The 15412-nt window shown below is 24.5% G+C and overlaps 1 protein-coding gene across 1 annotated transcript in view; it reads right to left on the reverse strand.

The window, feature by feature from the left end:
* The window catches only part of Su(tpl) (Suppressor of Triplolethal), a 38848-nt gene extending 23996 nt beyond the window's left edge, over nt 1–14852 (reverse strand). Inside the window, exons 1-3 of the mRNA XM_074259503.1 lie at nt 14699–14852; nt 14149–14434; nt 4402–4449 (exon numbers count right to left, since the gene is read on the reverse strand). Of these exons, the coding sequence (XP_074115604.1) occupies nt 4402–4449; nt 14149–14280 (180 nt within the window). The 5' untranslated portion in view covers nt 14281–14434; nt 14699–14852. The remainder of the gene's footprint in view (nt 1–4401; nt 4450–14148; nt 14435–14698) is intronic.
* Between the last annotated feature and the right edge of the window lie 560 nt (nt 14853–15412).

Consider the following 15412-nt stretch of genomic DNA (forward strand, 5'->3'; position numbering starts at 1 on the left):
GGTATAATATGTACTCTATTATTTGTATTGGTACTCTCGAAGAAAAGATCTTATATTATATTCCCAGTCTGGCTAACGGCCTCAGAGCTCTCACTTTTTATCCCTCACATTCAAATTTAGTTTCAAATAACTCTATGGCACGCCGTTTTACTTTTTAAATTCATAATAAAATAGTTGTCATAATAATTCATCATAAAGACCAATTTCATAATAATTATAACAATTCCATGACAAATCGTACCGAGATATTATAACATCGTATTTTTTTACTTTATTAAATATTGTGCGTAAGTAAAATATTTACAAACTATGTGTACATATTGAAAATTGTGTACATTTTTATTCTTTAACATATAATTAGTTATTTCATAAGAAAAGAAACAATTATTTTGATTTATGTGTAATATATACGTTGAGTATTTATTTAGAATGTACAATTTCCAATAGGCGAATATTATTGATGCTGCATCGAATTTTATTTTTGTTTGTAGGACGTGAAATAATATGACGATTTTATAATTTCAAGTATCGTCCAATAATAACTAAATATTTCAACGATATAAAAAATTAATGGCTTTAAAATTATGTACATAATGCTAATTCCTTAAATTTTTAACTGATTTTAAAGAATTATAATGTTATTTTTTAAGACATCCAAAGTGCTAAAAAATCTATATAATTGACCATTAAATTTCTGTATCTAGTAATTTTTTTTCACATTATTAAATAAGCAACGAAAAATAAAAAATAAATTACCAGAGAAAATTTTATTTCATAATGAAATATGAATAAATTTTTATAAATCATGAGCTTAATTTCATATTTATTCATGATGTTCTATCATCATAAAAATTCAGCAAGTACACTATAACAAAATATTTAAGGAATTATTTTAACTGTTTGAATTAATACATAATTCGAAAAATTATTTTTACGGACAGTTACGAATGATTTCATGAATTAAAATTATCAATATTGATAATTTTAATTCAGACTTGGAATTAAAATTATCGCTAAATATTTTCAATGCAGCCAATACAAAATGGTGGGATTTCATTGGTCTCATTCAAAAGTGGAAAATTGGCCTTGGGTATTGAGTACTATCCCAGTAGTGACCTCTCAGTTATTTTATTTGTTTTAAAAAGCAGTGCAGCCCAGTTGTATTATGGTTATGTTCTGCAAAACGCACAAAACGTTTGAGTCCTGCAGGATACACACATGTGTATTTAGACAAGATTCTGAGCATTTTGTAGGTGGCCTATATGGTACAGTAGTATTTTATTAGTCGTCTCGTGGCGCGAAATCGAAAAATTCGAATTCCATAATAATCTAGTAACTTTAAGGAAGCATGTACAGCAAAGATTTTTAACTTTCCGTTAAAAAAATTGAAAATTTTTAAAAGTTGGGAAGTTATTGGTTCCACCCCGTTTTTCGAAAATCGAGTTTTCACCAGATCTCGACATTTTGAGGTCCTAGAAAGCTTCCCGAATGTTTCTGAGATGATGTCCGTATGTCTGTGTGTGTGTGTGACGATGTGACTCGCTTATAACTTTTGAACGACTGAACCGATTGGAACGTACGAAGCGGCGTTCTAAAGAGTTCCCTCAAACTTAGATTTCCTGAGAATTTGAACCGATTCAGACCGATGGATTTTGAGAAATTTTGAAAAATCTCAAAAAAATAAGAAAAAAATCATTTTTGAAAGTGGTTTTTTGGAATATCTTTCAAACGGCTCGATCGATCAACTTCAAAAACTAATCCGCCCTTAAGCTTGAAAAACCACGTCGATTGCCGCTAATCCGGTCAAAATCAGTAGATTCGTTCGAAAGATATCGTGCAGGAAAGAAAACCCAAAAAAGTGTTTTTTCGGAATTACTCCGAAATTTCTGGTTTGATCAATACAAACTTAAAGATTCTTTATGAGGCTTAAAGAAATGCGTTGAATGCCGCCAACCGCAAGAAAATCAGTTCATTCATTCAAAAGTTATTTCAGTTTGAAAACTCAATAAATAGTGTTTTATCAAACTTCTATTAGACTTTTGAGCTCGAAGAGCTCAAAAGCATAGAAAAGTTATCTCTTTGAGCTCGGAGAGCTCAAAACAACACATAAACTGTATTTTTAAGCTTGAAGAGCTCAAAAACGGCCTCCCTGTTTAAAAACTCCCATAGGATCCCATCAAAAGCGACAAAAGCCACTTAGAAACCAATAGAATGTATTGGTTTCTAAGTGGCTTTTGTCGCTTTTGATGGGATCCTATGGGAGTTTTTCAACAGGGCTAAGTGTAATTTTAAGCGTCCAGGTATAGAATTAGCGGGAAGTTACAGGGATGGCCTTCAAGGTCAACTGTTTTCCTAATTCTTTTTTGAATTATTTTGTTTTTTGAGATTTCTCAAAATCTACTGGTTCGAATCGGTCCAAGTTTTATTCAAAATCTAAGTTTGGTCAAGCCCTTTCGAACAGCACCAACCGCGATAAAATCGGCCGAGCCGTTCAAAATTTATAAGAGCTTTACATACTGCCATCACCGCGGAAACATTCGGAAGGCTTCCTAGAATAGAACCTCAAAACGTCAACATCCATTGAAAACTTGATTTTCGAAAAACGGGGTGAAATCAATAACTTTCCAACTTTTGAAAATTTTCAATATTCTTAGCTGAAAGTTAAAAAAATTTGCGGGCGGGGAGGGTCTAGCATGAATGCGAGCGAGTGTATATGCAATTTTTCTTGATTAATTTATAACGAACAATAAATTTAAGTTGAGATAAAATGTTATCAATATTAACCAGCGAATCATTTATTAAAATATATTTTAAATTTAAACTAATAAACAAATCTTGTGTGACAATAAACAGCCCACCAATCCACGAGGTGTCGTCGTTATAACGCATCTAGTAACCTTGCTGAGTATTGGTAAATTGCACCGTGTAAAAAGGCCTATTACCAAAACCTGGTTTGAGTAGTTAAATTTTTAACGTCAGGTGGCAAGTACATCACCGCCATGAGAATAAACTACCTTTGGCTACAATGGTTTACACCAACGACTTGTACCTTATTTTTCTTGAATAAAAAAAAAAAAAAAAAAAAAAAAAAAAAAAATGACCTGATTTGATTAATACTGTTTTCGACCACGAGGTGGTGTCTTGAAATTTACATTTGCCAATAACACTACTTTTGAATGAGACGATAAAATCGCGCGATTTTGTATTGGCTGCACTGATGTTTTAAGCATCTAGTGATAATTTTAATTCATCCTGTGAATATTTTTTGATAATTTAAATAAAATTCAATTGATTTCCATGATTTACTATTCTGTTGTTTTGCTTACATAAATTTCCAATGATAAAGTATTTTTTCCGTCATCGCACTAATTATTGTGAAATTTTTAATTTATAAATTTCTGGAGCCCTTATCAATAAGAATAATTAATATAACTGAAAGCATATGAACTAAAAACATTACTGCAAAAATAACTGTACAAGTTATTTATTACATCAATCATAATTCTGGTATGTAATTATTTGGATAGAGAATTATTGAATAATAATATTAAAATGCTCCATATACAGGTAAACATAATCTCAAAATTCATAATTATCATTATCAACAAAATATCAATTAATCAATTAAAATTTAAATGATAAAAATTACATGAAAATAGGATAACTTGTCATCTAATAGTGATTCTTTTGAGACTTTAATGATCAAAGTTACTTTTTTTGATACAATACAAAATTGAAACATAAGTTTAATAAATTTATATCATATTCAATGATGATTAATATTTGTATATTATATTTTTAGGGACTGAATTAATTTTATCAGCTTAGTGAAAATTTAGCTTCAATAAAATTCAGAAAATTTTTCATAGAACATATTTAATATTAAATAATAAAAATGTGTTTGTTTTTTTGTACCATAATTTCTAAGATGACGAAAAATTTTTATCTATACTCAACAACGTAAACAAAATTTACTATCATATGTATGACATCGGCAAATATACCTACAGCTAAAAATTCCAAATAAAAATTGATTTCTGCTTTACAAACATGTCAGAAAAATTGTAAAAAATAATATCTTAAAAAATGAAAAATGCTCCAAAACCCTATGTTTCTATATGCTGATGGAATTAACATTATCAAAAGTGAAATAAAAATAGATTTCAAAAAAATAATCTCAAATAAAAATTATGTCAAACATAATTCAAAAACAGTAAAAATATTAATTATAATTTAAACCTTAGGTAAAAAATCTTAAGCTTTAAAAAGTAAAACGGCGTGCCATATAATAACTGAACGATTTCAATAAGCAGAACAACAATTATTATCATTATTGTTATTGGATGTAATTATATATGACGTATGATGTTATGTTATTATATGAGTTTGGTATGTACTTACTCCTTCGTTTTCGAGGAACTGGATCGTAGGCCGGTTATTTGTCTTATTCTGCAAAAAAACAAAATAATTTTTTTCATTAGTTGGGTTTGATTAAATTTCTGTGTTTGGAAAATTTAGAAGTAATTAATTTAATAAATTAATCAAATTTTTTAATAATAGTCAAATTTAATGAAACTTTCAAGTAATAAAAAAATTTTTTTAAGAATTAATAGATTTTTCATGGATTGATGGAATTTTCCATTAATAGTAGAATTTTTTATCAGAGAATTTTATTATAAAAGATCAAAGATCTTTCTATTAATAACAAAATTTTTAATAGATTTATAGAATCAATTGCTCATAATAGAATTTTAAAGGATTAATGGAATTTTCTACTAATAGTAAAATTTTTAAGAATTAATAGAATTTTCCATTAGTAATAAAATTTAATGGATTAATGGAATTTTCATGGATTAATTGATTTTTCTTAGTACAATATCAGTGAATTAAAAAAAATTTTCTATCAGTAATAGAATTTCAATGGATTAATAGAATTTTTAGTCAATAATAGAATATTAATGGACAATTAAAAAATTCAATTCTTAACAGGATTTTGATGGATTTAAGAAAAAATCTACTAACAATAGAATTTCAATGGATTAAGGGAATTTTAATGGACAATTAGAATTTTATATTAATAGTGGAATTTTAACGAATTAATGGAATTTTCTATTGTATAATTGAAATTCCTATTGATAATAAAATAATAATGGATTAATGGAATTTTAATGGACCATTGGAATTTTTTTTATTAATAATGGAACTTTAATGGACTATTGGAATTTTTTTAATGGATCAAAGGAATTTTATATTGTATAATTGAAATTTCTATTGATAATAGAATCATAATGGATTAATGGAATTTTCTAATGATAATGGAATTTTAATGGACTATTGGAATTTTTTTTATTAATAATGGAATTTTAATTGATTAATGGAATTTTCTATTGTATAATTGAAATTTCTATTGATAATAGAATAATATCGGATTAATGAAATTTCAATAGACTATTGGAATTTTTTATTAAGAATGGAATTTTAATGGATTAATGGAATTTTTTATTCTATAATTAAAATTTTTGTCGATAATAAAATAATAATGGATTAATGGAAGTTCCTATTGATGATAGATTTTTAAAAAATTAAATAAATTTCAATAGACCAGTACAATTTCTTATTAGTATTATGTTTAAATCATTGTTATTGTTATTATTATTATTACTATTGAAAATTATTAATACACTTAATTCATTAATTCTATTACACGTCTATGATTCCGGATAGAAAGTCCTCATAATTATTATTAATTTATTCGATAAATATTGAAATGGCCCATAAGAGTTCCATTAGATTAAAAACACGATTTATCAAAGTAACTGCACATCACCGTGTAATTACAATTAGAAATTTAAAAATATATATTTATTTTTATTTTGAAACACTCATGCTCTATAAGTGAATTAGATATTATTTTAACTGTTTCAACATTCAACATTCAACATCAATTTCCATTTATCACTTTTAATTATAAATATTAAACGTATACAAAAAAAAAACCCACACTTGACTAATTAGCGTTATTTTTACAAGATTTATTGTTACAATTATGTAAACAAACCGTCTTTTTTATTGATAAATTTTCTCGAAAAAAACAACGCACATTTGGTAATTAATTTTATCAATAAATTAATAGAATTATCCGTATCATTTTTATTGGTAATTTTACGGCTCTGTCAAAATTTTAAATTTAAGTCTAGACTCGGTTTATATATATGTATATATGTGGAGAAAATGAAAGGATAAGTTGCGAGCAGAGACTTTGAGAAAGAATAAGATAAAGACAGATAAGGGATGAGGGTTGAATATGGGGTTGACAAAGGCGAGACGCCGGTGACGACGAACTTTGCTGCTATCGATTTAAGTATTTCCAGAATTTACTCCCAATATTATTATCCTTTTCCGTTATTTTTGTTAAATGCTTAAAATAATATTGTATTTATTTAAAACACTTTTTAATAATTAAATTCAGGCTTTTTTTATCAAAATAATTCTTATTCTCAAAGTATACATCCATTTTCCAAGTGAAAACACTTATTTCAATTTTTCGAGTGTTGATAAACATCACCAGAAGGTGGCGCGGCATTATTTTTTAAAACGCCAAAAACGGCGGGAAATTCAAAAACTAAGTTTAAATTCTACAAATTTTATAACACTGTCGTGTATTTTATCAATTTAAAATTTTTATTATTATTTCAAAATGCTTAAAAAAATTATTAAATTATTAAAAAGTAATTTTTGTTAAAAAAATTGCTTTTTTCTTAGAAATTAATACTGCTTAATAAATTATATTTTTATTTTACAAGTAAAAACACTTAATTTAATTTTTTGAATGTTAATAATAATCATCACCGAAAGGTGGCGCGGCAGTATATTTGTTTTAAAAACAGCGGGAAATTTAAAAATTCAAAATTAAACTCGTAAATAATTTTCTGGCAAAAAATTTTGAATTAAAAAATTTTTTTGTTGAATATTAAATAATTTTGTGTGTAAATTTAATACTTTTTTTCCCAAATTAACATAAAAAAGTGTTAAATGTTTAACACAATATTTTTTAATATCTAAAAAATTTGAAAATTTGATAATATTCTATTTAAAATTCTTATTATCAATTTAATGTATAAATTTGATGATAATTAAGATTAGTATATTAATTTTTATACATTTGAAAAATTGTTTATTTTTAAAATATTAAAAAAGGCAAAATTGAAGTTTGAAATAACTTTTTGTGATATTTTTGACTTCTCGGAGAGTATTAGTAGATTGTTTTAACAAATAAGCAAATAGATAGATATGAAAAAGGTGTAAATCCATATTTAAGGCATAAGAATAATAAGACGAGATTGATTGGATGAAGGTCGTCGGCGTCTCTCGAGTGTCTCGACCTTTCTCTCTTCCTCTCTCCTTTTCTTTAATATTAATCTATCTTCTACACAATACCTTCACTCGTTATTATTATTATTATTATTATTATTTATTCATAAAAAAATTGATAAACATCTGAAGGGAAAAAAAAAAAAAAAAAAAAAAAAAAAAAAAAAATATTATTTCATGATAATTAACACGTTTATATTTTTCTTCTGTATATGAGTTAATAGACAGAGTATTAACAAGCTATTAGTGTTAATTATCTTTAATGTTAATAGTAGATAAAAAAAAAACGTTGTTTTTTTTTCTTCGAGATATCGTTTAATTTTCAAGAATTTATTTTTGTTTTATAATATGTACCAATAAAAAAAATTTTTTTTTAAACAGTTAATTCGTTAAAATACAGTGAAATTTTCAATTTACACCTCTCATAGCGTATTTTTCGACAAAATGGCCGAGAAGATGCGCGCGCATGATTTGGCGCGAAATTTAAAATTCGCGGGAAATTTAAATTTTAAAATAAAATTTTTTTTAAGTTTTTGTTCAGAAATTTTTTAATGTTTAAATTAATAAAAAATTATTTCGAAAGGTATATTGTTCAACAGTAAATATTTGTCATGCATTTTAATTAAATATTACTAATTCTTTCACGCTTTTTTGCGTTTCTTTATTTATAAATGCGTTTTTACACAATTTTTTTTACTCTAATATATTAAGCAACAAATAAAAATTAAAAAATAAATTATTTATTATTTATTTGCAGTTAAAAAAATTTTTTCTTTTATTAACCATTATTAAAGTTAATTTAATTTGTAATTTCTTTATTTTTTAATGCTCGAGGAGAATATTATAGAGTAATCGGGAGAAATCTGGTTGATTGCGCAACCCCATAGTTTCTGTTTGTACCGGCGCGTAATCACCCGTCCACTTCGTGGTGGATTAATGAAATCGATACACAACTTTGAAATTTAATCATTATTTTACCATCAATACAAGTAAATTAAAATTGATATATAATTCAAATTTTTATTTTATATTGTTTTGGTTAAAAATCGAGAATTTTCGTAGAATATTTCAATCCTAATCGTATTTTAATTTTAAAATTTACTTTCAATTCATAAATCATTTTAAGCGCATTTAAAGGCCGTAAATAATTCAAATTAGAAATTTCTAAATTTATTGACCTTTCAAAATTTTATACTCTGCAGGATTGTGAACAAACAAAAAAAATCTACTTATTTCCTAAATCCTGCTTTTAGAATGGACATTACTTGACAGTAATGAGAATTTTGAGACGTCATAAATACTAATCCCTATACAATGAACGTAATGGATGCTTCAGGTAATTTTAAAAGTTTTTAAAATTAAGATATTTAAAATTTTACTACTCTATAGTAAAAATACTACATATTTAAAAATATTTTTTTTAATAAATTGAAAAATAATTTTAATTTTAAATTTTCAAGTTTCAATTCTAAATTCTGGGTCAAATATTGAAAATGTAAAAAAATCATAAAAAATTTTTTTTAATAGAAAATTTAATTCTATACAAAAAAAGGTCCTCATCAACCCTACCTCTCATTCTTTCTTCAAAATTTGAATTTAAAATTCAAAAATTAAGTTTTCAAACTTATCTATAAGGTAAGAGCCCCAATTATTGACAGGGGTCTAAATATCGACACCTTAAATAATTTTTAAATATATTTAATCATCTCTAATAAGAATAACTATCATATAAATTTTTATAAAATTCAAATTAATTTTATCAGTTCATCAAACCAGCTTACGAGCGTCTATTTTCTTAACAACTTTGGTTAGAAAAGGATTTTTTTTAAATGCCGAGTTTAAATTAATTTCTTCATCTAATTATATGATTTTTTTTTTAATTAACAATATATGAAAAATTTATAAAATTGAATAATCGAAATTAATTGTATGCTTTATAATATTTAAATAATGGGTGTCAATAACTAGTTGATAATTTTTAAGTGTGAATCTCATATTGACAGCGCTATCACGCCTTTTTTTTACTTAAACCTAAAAAATTAACTGTAAGAGTTTGAACTCTTCTGATTAAATAAATTAATTTTTATATTTTTAAAAGTAATTAATCATTTATGGAAATTATTATTAATAAACTTTAATAATAACTTTCGATAAATAAGAATAAGCAGATGATTCGACGCTTGCCCAGTATAGGTGTCAATAATTAGATCAATCAGTTTTTTAACCTGTCAATAATTGGTGTATCCGGATACTCTATTTAATTATTTAAAATTAATTAGTAAATATCAGTGATTATCATTTTAAAAAAAGAAATTGATTAGCAAAAACATTACTTGAGACATTACCACAAACAAAATTCAATGGTATTGATATTTGATTGCTTAAAAAAAATCAAATCATAAAATTGTCTCTTATAGTGTCAATAATTGGGGCTTTTACTTTAGTTTTCAAAAGCTTAAATTACTAATTTTGAATAAAATATTGAAAATACAAAAAAATTACTAGAGAATTAGAGTATTAAAATTTCTACAAAAAAAAATCCTCGAAATTACTCAAGGCCTCAATGATTTAATATTAAACGAGTTTGGAGTTTAAAAACTAAAAAAAAAAAAAAAAAAAAAAAAAAAAAAACCTGTGGGTATTTTTTTAAGCTCGGCAGGTCATTGGACGGACAGCTGGTGATATGAGTGAAGGGGAGGCGAATTCGGGTGAAGAAATTCTTGTACATGTGCAAGCATTTCAATGGAGTGAACACCAACCCCGGTGGTGTTGTGACGATATTCTTCGGTAATATATAACAATAATAATAATAATGGTGGATTTTTAGGCTGGTTTTGGTGGAGTTTATGTTTGGGCATTACTTGTTCGGAGATTGAAAAGTTGAGGGGAAATGACAATACAATAGAAAAAGAGGATGAGAATCAAGGACCAAAATATAAAACCTGACTTGCTTAGCAGTTTAAAGGGACTGAGTTTTAAACATCTGTTCGGGTTTTTTTTTTTTTTTTTCTTTTTCTAGAGTCAGAATATATTTTAAGTATTTTTTAGTTCACGATTGTGGCTTTTAGATTGAGTAATTTTTGTTTTAATTAATTTTAAAAGCTTTAAAATTTATTAAATTAATTTTTAAAAAATAATTAAAAATAAAATTCTTGTTTTAAAATTTTTTTTATCAAAGAATAGAATTATAATAATTAAAATTCTAAAATAAAGTATCAATAAAATTATTATTATTATTATTTCTAGTATAATTAATATTTAATCACTCGTATCCGCTTAGAAAAAAAATAAATAACCTTCACATTTTTTATCTAATATATAAATAGAAATACAAAAATTGTTAGTCAGAAAATTTGAGTTTTTATTTTAAAATTCTTGCTCAAGGGTTGAAGACATGGTAAAATTGATAAGGACCTTTTTTGTATGGAATTAAATTTTCTACAAAAAAAGTCTCTTATAATTTCGTTGTATTTTTAATATTTTAGCCGAAATTGGTAATTTAAACTTTTGAAAGCTATTGATAAATTTTATAACTTTATTTTTTAATTTAAAATTCAAATTTTGGAAAAAGAACGAGAGATAGAGCAAAATTGATAAGACCCTTTTTTTGTAGAGGATAAAATTTTCTATAAAAAAGGTTTCTTATAATTTTGTTGTATTTTCAATATTTTAGCCAAAATTAGGGATTTAAACTTTAAAAAAAATTATTTATTTATTAAAAATAAAAAAAATAATGTTTGATTAAAAAAAAAAAATTAAATTTTTTCTCAATAATTAAAATTTAAAAATAATTAAATTACCAATAATTACTTTATTTTCACCGAACAATTATAATAAAATAATTTTTTTTTTGGAAGCCAATAAAATTATTTGTTCAGTAATTATAAACTGTTATTAATGCCGGCGATAAAGTTAGTATCTTCTCCAAGTTTCGATAAAATGATTCCGTGCTCAATTAAAATCATAATAATAATTTTCCAATAAGTATTTTAAGAAGTACACATATTTAATTCCTTTAAATAAAATTAAAGTCACGCAACGTGGGAGGATAAACACTAGGTAATAATTTGTCAAATAGTATATCATATCGTGCAACTAATTCTCGTAGGTATTATATATCTTGCAAACACGTACATCAATAAGATATGGATGTACTACTACAACTACTACTAACAACAAAAACACTTTATCGTCTTAGCTTTGTCGTCGTAAATTATTATCGTCATGTATTTACATTACTTCTAATACCTTCCCTTGTACACTTGTTTATCTCTTTATCTATTTTCCAAACTCGTTTATTATACGTATCATTTTTATGAGTTATAACTTGTCACAATTAAAATTTATGTATTTTTAGTATTTACGGAAACATTCATTTATTGTGAATAAAAATTTGTTCTTTTCTAGTTATTTTTATATTTCTTCTTTTTCAATAATTTTTTTTTTTCTAATTCTTATTTTTTATCAAATTATTGATTAAGAATTTTTCTTATTTCTTCTTAAATAAATACATTTTCTTCCTAAAAAATTCTCATTTTTTTTCAAATTATTAATTAAGAATTTTTCCTCTGAAATTTTCATATTTTTTCTTCATTTGTTAATATTTTTCTTTAAAAATTTTTTATTTTTTTTTTTTTTTTTAACATCTTGAATTCTCATTTTTTATAAATTATTATTTCTCCTTTAATTTACGTTCAAGAATTTTTCTTTAAAAATTTTAACATTTCTTCTCTTAAAACAAATAAATTTCTTCTTAAAAAAATTCTTCTACATCTTTAAATTTAAATAATTCATTAAAAAAATTAAACTCACAAAATATCAGAATTGTTTTTTTAATTAAAACACAAACAACGCGAGTATTTAATAAGATAATTGTTATTTAGAATAAAAGTTGATTATTCGGAATGTCCGAGCTCAATATCTCAGGCTCGATATCTCGGAAAGTGATTGAGTGATACAATTACTTCTTTTTTTTTTTCAATAATTCTTCAAAGAAAAATAACAAATCACCCTCAAAAAATTTTCTACACTTAAAAAATTTTTTTTTCTTGTCTTTCGGCTTTAAATTTAAAAAAAAAAACTTTCTAAAAATGTCTACTGAAAGATATGTTGCTTAATTTTCCACGTGTCTTTCTAAAATTTCCGTTGAATTATTTTTTAAAAATTTTTCCAAGAAATCAATATGAAAATTAAAAAAAAAAAAACAAATCATTTCTGATAATTGATAGTGAAGATAAAAATTTTTACATGCATTTTTATCTGTAATTACTTTGATAATTTAAAAAAAAAAAAAAAAAAAACAATCTGTTTTTTTATAAAATTATTTTATAAAATTATAAAAATATTGATCAAATTTATCTAAAATTTCGAAAATTTTTTATTTATTCTCAATAATTAAATTTTAATTGTAATAATTAAAATTATCTTTAAAAATTAAAAAAAAAAAAAATAGAGTTAATTTTTTTTTTTTTTTTTTCCCCAAGAAAATTTATATAAAAATAAGCAAAATAACTAAATTTTCATTGAAAAGTCAGAAATTATTTAACCTACACTAATATTTCCCACTACATCCGATATGAATCATCACCCTACGTCATCAGGAAAATACTTTCTTTATTTAAACATGACCGAAAAGTGATCTGTCAAAAAAATCTTATCTATTGATAACTTCTTATGAATATAAATCACAATTCATAAATTTTATCTTCTTTAAATAAAATTTTTTTAAAAACTTTTATTTAATTTGACAGCTGACATATTTAAAAACTTTTTTAAGCTAATAAATTATTAAGAAAAAAATCTTACAAGTAAAAATTAGTACGAATGCAATTTTTAAAATATTTCTTTCAATTTTAATTTGACATCTGATAATTTTTAAAATCAAATAAATAAAGAATTTAAAAAATTTTTAAGGCTTCAATAATTATTTTTCTAATTAATTAAATTTTGATAAAAAAATTTCAGATTTTTTTTTTCAATTTTTATAAATTTTTTTAAATTAAAAAAATTTATATTAAAGTTAGCAGCCATCAGAGAATTTTTAAATTTATTTTTAACAAATAAATTCGTTCTAAAAAATTATTTAAAAAAAAATTGCATTTAAAATTTTTTTAAATTTTTACGTCAATTTTTTTTCTAATAATTTTTTGCCATAATTTATTTGTTAAAAAAATTATTTAATTTGACATCTGATAATTTAAAAAATTGTTAAATTTTCAATAAAAAATAAAATTTTTTAAATTCACAAAAATAAAAAAAATTTATTTTTTAATAAAAAAAACAAAAAATTTACCCTGAACCCCTGAAACTTAAAACCTACAATTGCATTGTCACTGATAATCAGCACAGAGTCCCCTAGCCTCAAATAAAAGAGAATGCTCGAGTTTTAGCCAAAAGGACATTAATCCTTTGACGATTTCTACGTGTCCTTTCACTTTCTCTCGCAAAATATAAAATACCAACCCGATAAAATTCCAAAGCCCGTAGTTGTCAAAAAAGCAACAGCCAAAAATCCTGATAAACGTGTAATCTGGGCATAGCTAAAATATGGACCCTCACCCAGACCATATTTAAAATTTTCACAAGCTCAACTCTGAATTAAATCACCTAAAATCCCAATCTAGAAAAATAAATAAAATATCTTCCCCTAAATAACAATAATCAATTAAACTAACTCAGCTTACCGAGTAATAAATTCCTATTCTAAAAGTGGGGCAATTAAAAATAGGTTAGTAATTATCAGATAAATAAAATAAAATGTCTCATAAAAAAACTTACCCGATTTTTGAGAAAATCCTCGATTGCACGATGAGCTGAGTCCGTCAATTTAACGAATATCAATGACTTATTTTCATAAAAATGAATTTGCGATGACAAACCATACTGGACACCTGCCACCAGCGCCGCCATTTCTATTTTACAATTTTATTAATTTCTTAAAAGGTTTCACTTAGATATTTTTTTTCTCAAATCTTCAACGAGAGTTAAAAAAAAACTATTTTTTATTTTTTTTATTCACAACAGCTGACACTAAAATCACCAACAATAATTATCCGAAGATTTACTAAAAAAAAACAAAATATATAAATTAATTTAAACAAATTTTTTTATTTGTTAAATATATATATATATATTTTTTTTTCCCAGCACTTGACACTTTTTTTTTTTTTAACTGCAATTTTTAATGGAGGTTAAAAATGTGACGACACTTTTTTTGAAGGTCTTTTGATGAATATTATTATTATTATTATTAATGTTTTTTTTTTTTTTTTTTTTAATTGTTGTGGTTGGAAAATATCTTTGTGTAAATGGTGGTTAAGATAGTTACCAGGTGGTTAATCTAATGGGTGCTCGGATTCTTGGAGCGGTAAAAAAAAACTCGAAATAAAATCCAGTAATATGTTACATTATTAGCCGACACGTTTTGAGATTTTCTCTTGTGATGATATTAGAAGAGACCAGCGGCTGTCGTAACGAAAACTACACAACTACTACTTTCGAACAGCCACCTGGTGGGCGGGGTCAAACTCGATGGCGAGAAAGAACCAATCAACTGCGACAATTCTGGGGAGTGGGGGCTAGGTCGCAGATCGACGCGACACCAGGCGGGAATTTTTTTCAGTGCTGCCAATTCTGGGAAAACTTTAGGGAATTTTTTGCGTTGTGCTGCCACCTTCAGGCCGTGACCGGTGGTAAGAAGTTTAAAATTTTTTTAATTTTTTTTTATGAGTGAAATCAGCTGATTTTTAATTTTAGGTTTTTTTTTAAGAATTTATTTGTGTAGAATTTTTTTAGAAAAATTACACTTGTAGTTTTTTTTATTTTTAATTTTTTCTGGACAAGTTTGTGAAAAAATTTCAAAAATTGTTAATTTGATAACATAGTCAGCTGTTAATTTTAAGAATTTTTTTAATAAATTAATTACAATAAAAAAATTCTTCTAAAAATTTTTATTAATTTTTACACGTGGAACTTTTTAATTAATTTTTTTTTTATCAATTTAATTGCTATAAAATTCTAAAAAAATTTTTTATCTCTGCCA

Source organism: Cotesia typhae, unplaced genomic scaffold, assembly GCF_013202065.1.
Source record: "Cotesia typhae breed Kobodo isofemale line unplaced genomic scaffold, CoteBio_Ctyphae contig_20, whole genome shotgun sequence".
In the NCBI taxonomy this organism is placed as follows: Eukaryota; Metazoa; Arthropoda; class Insecta; order Hymenoptera; family Braconidae; genus Cotesia; species Cotesia typhae.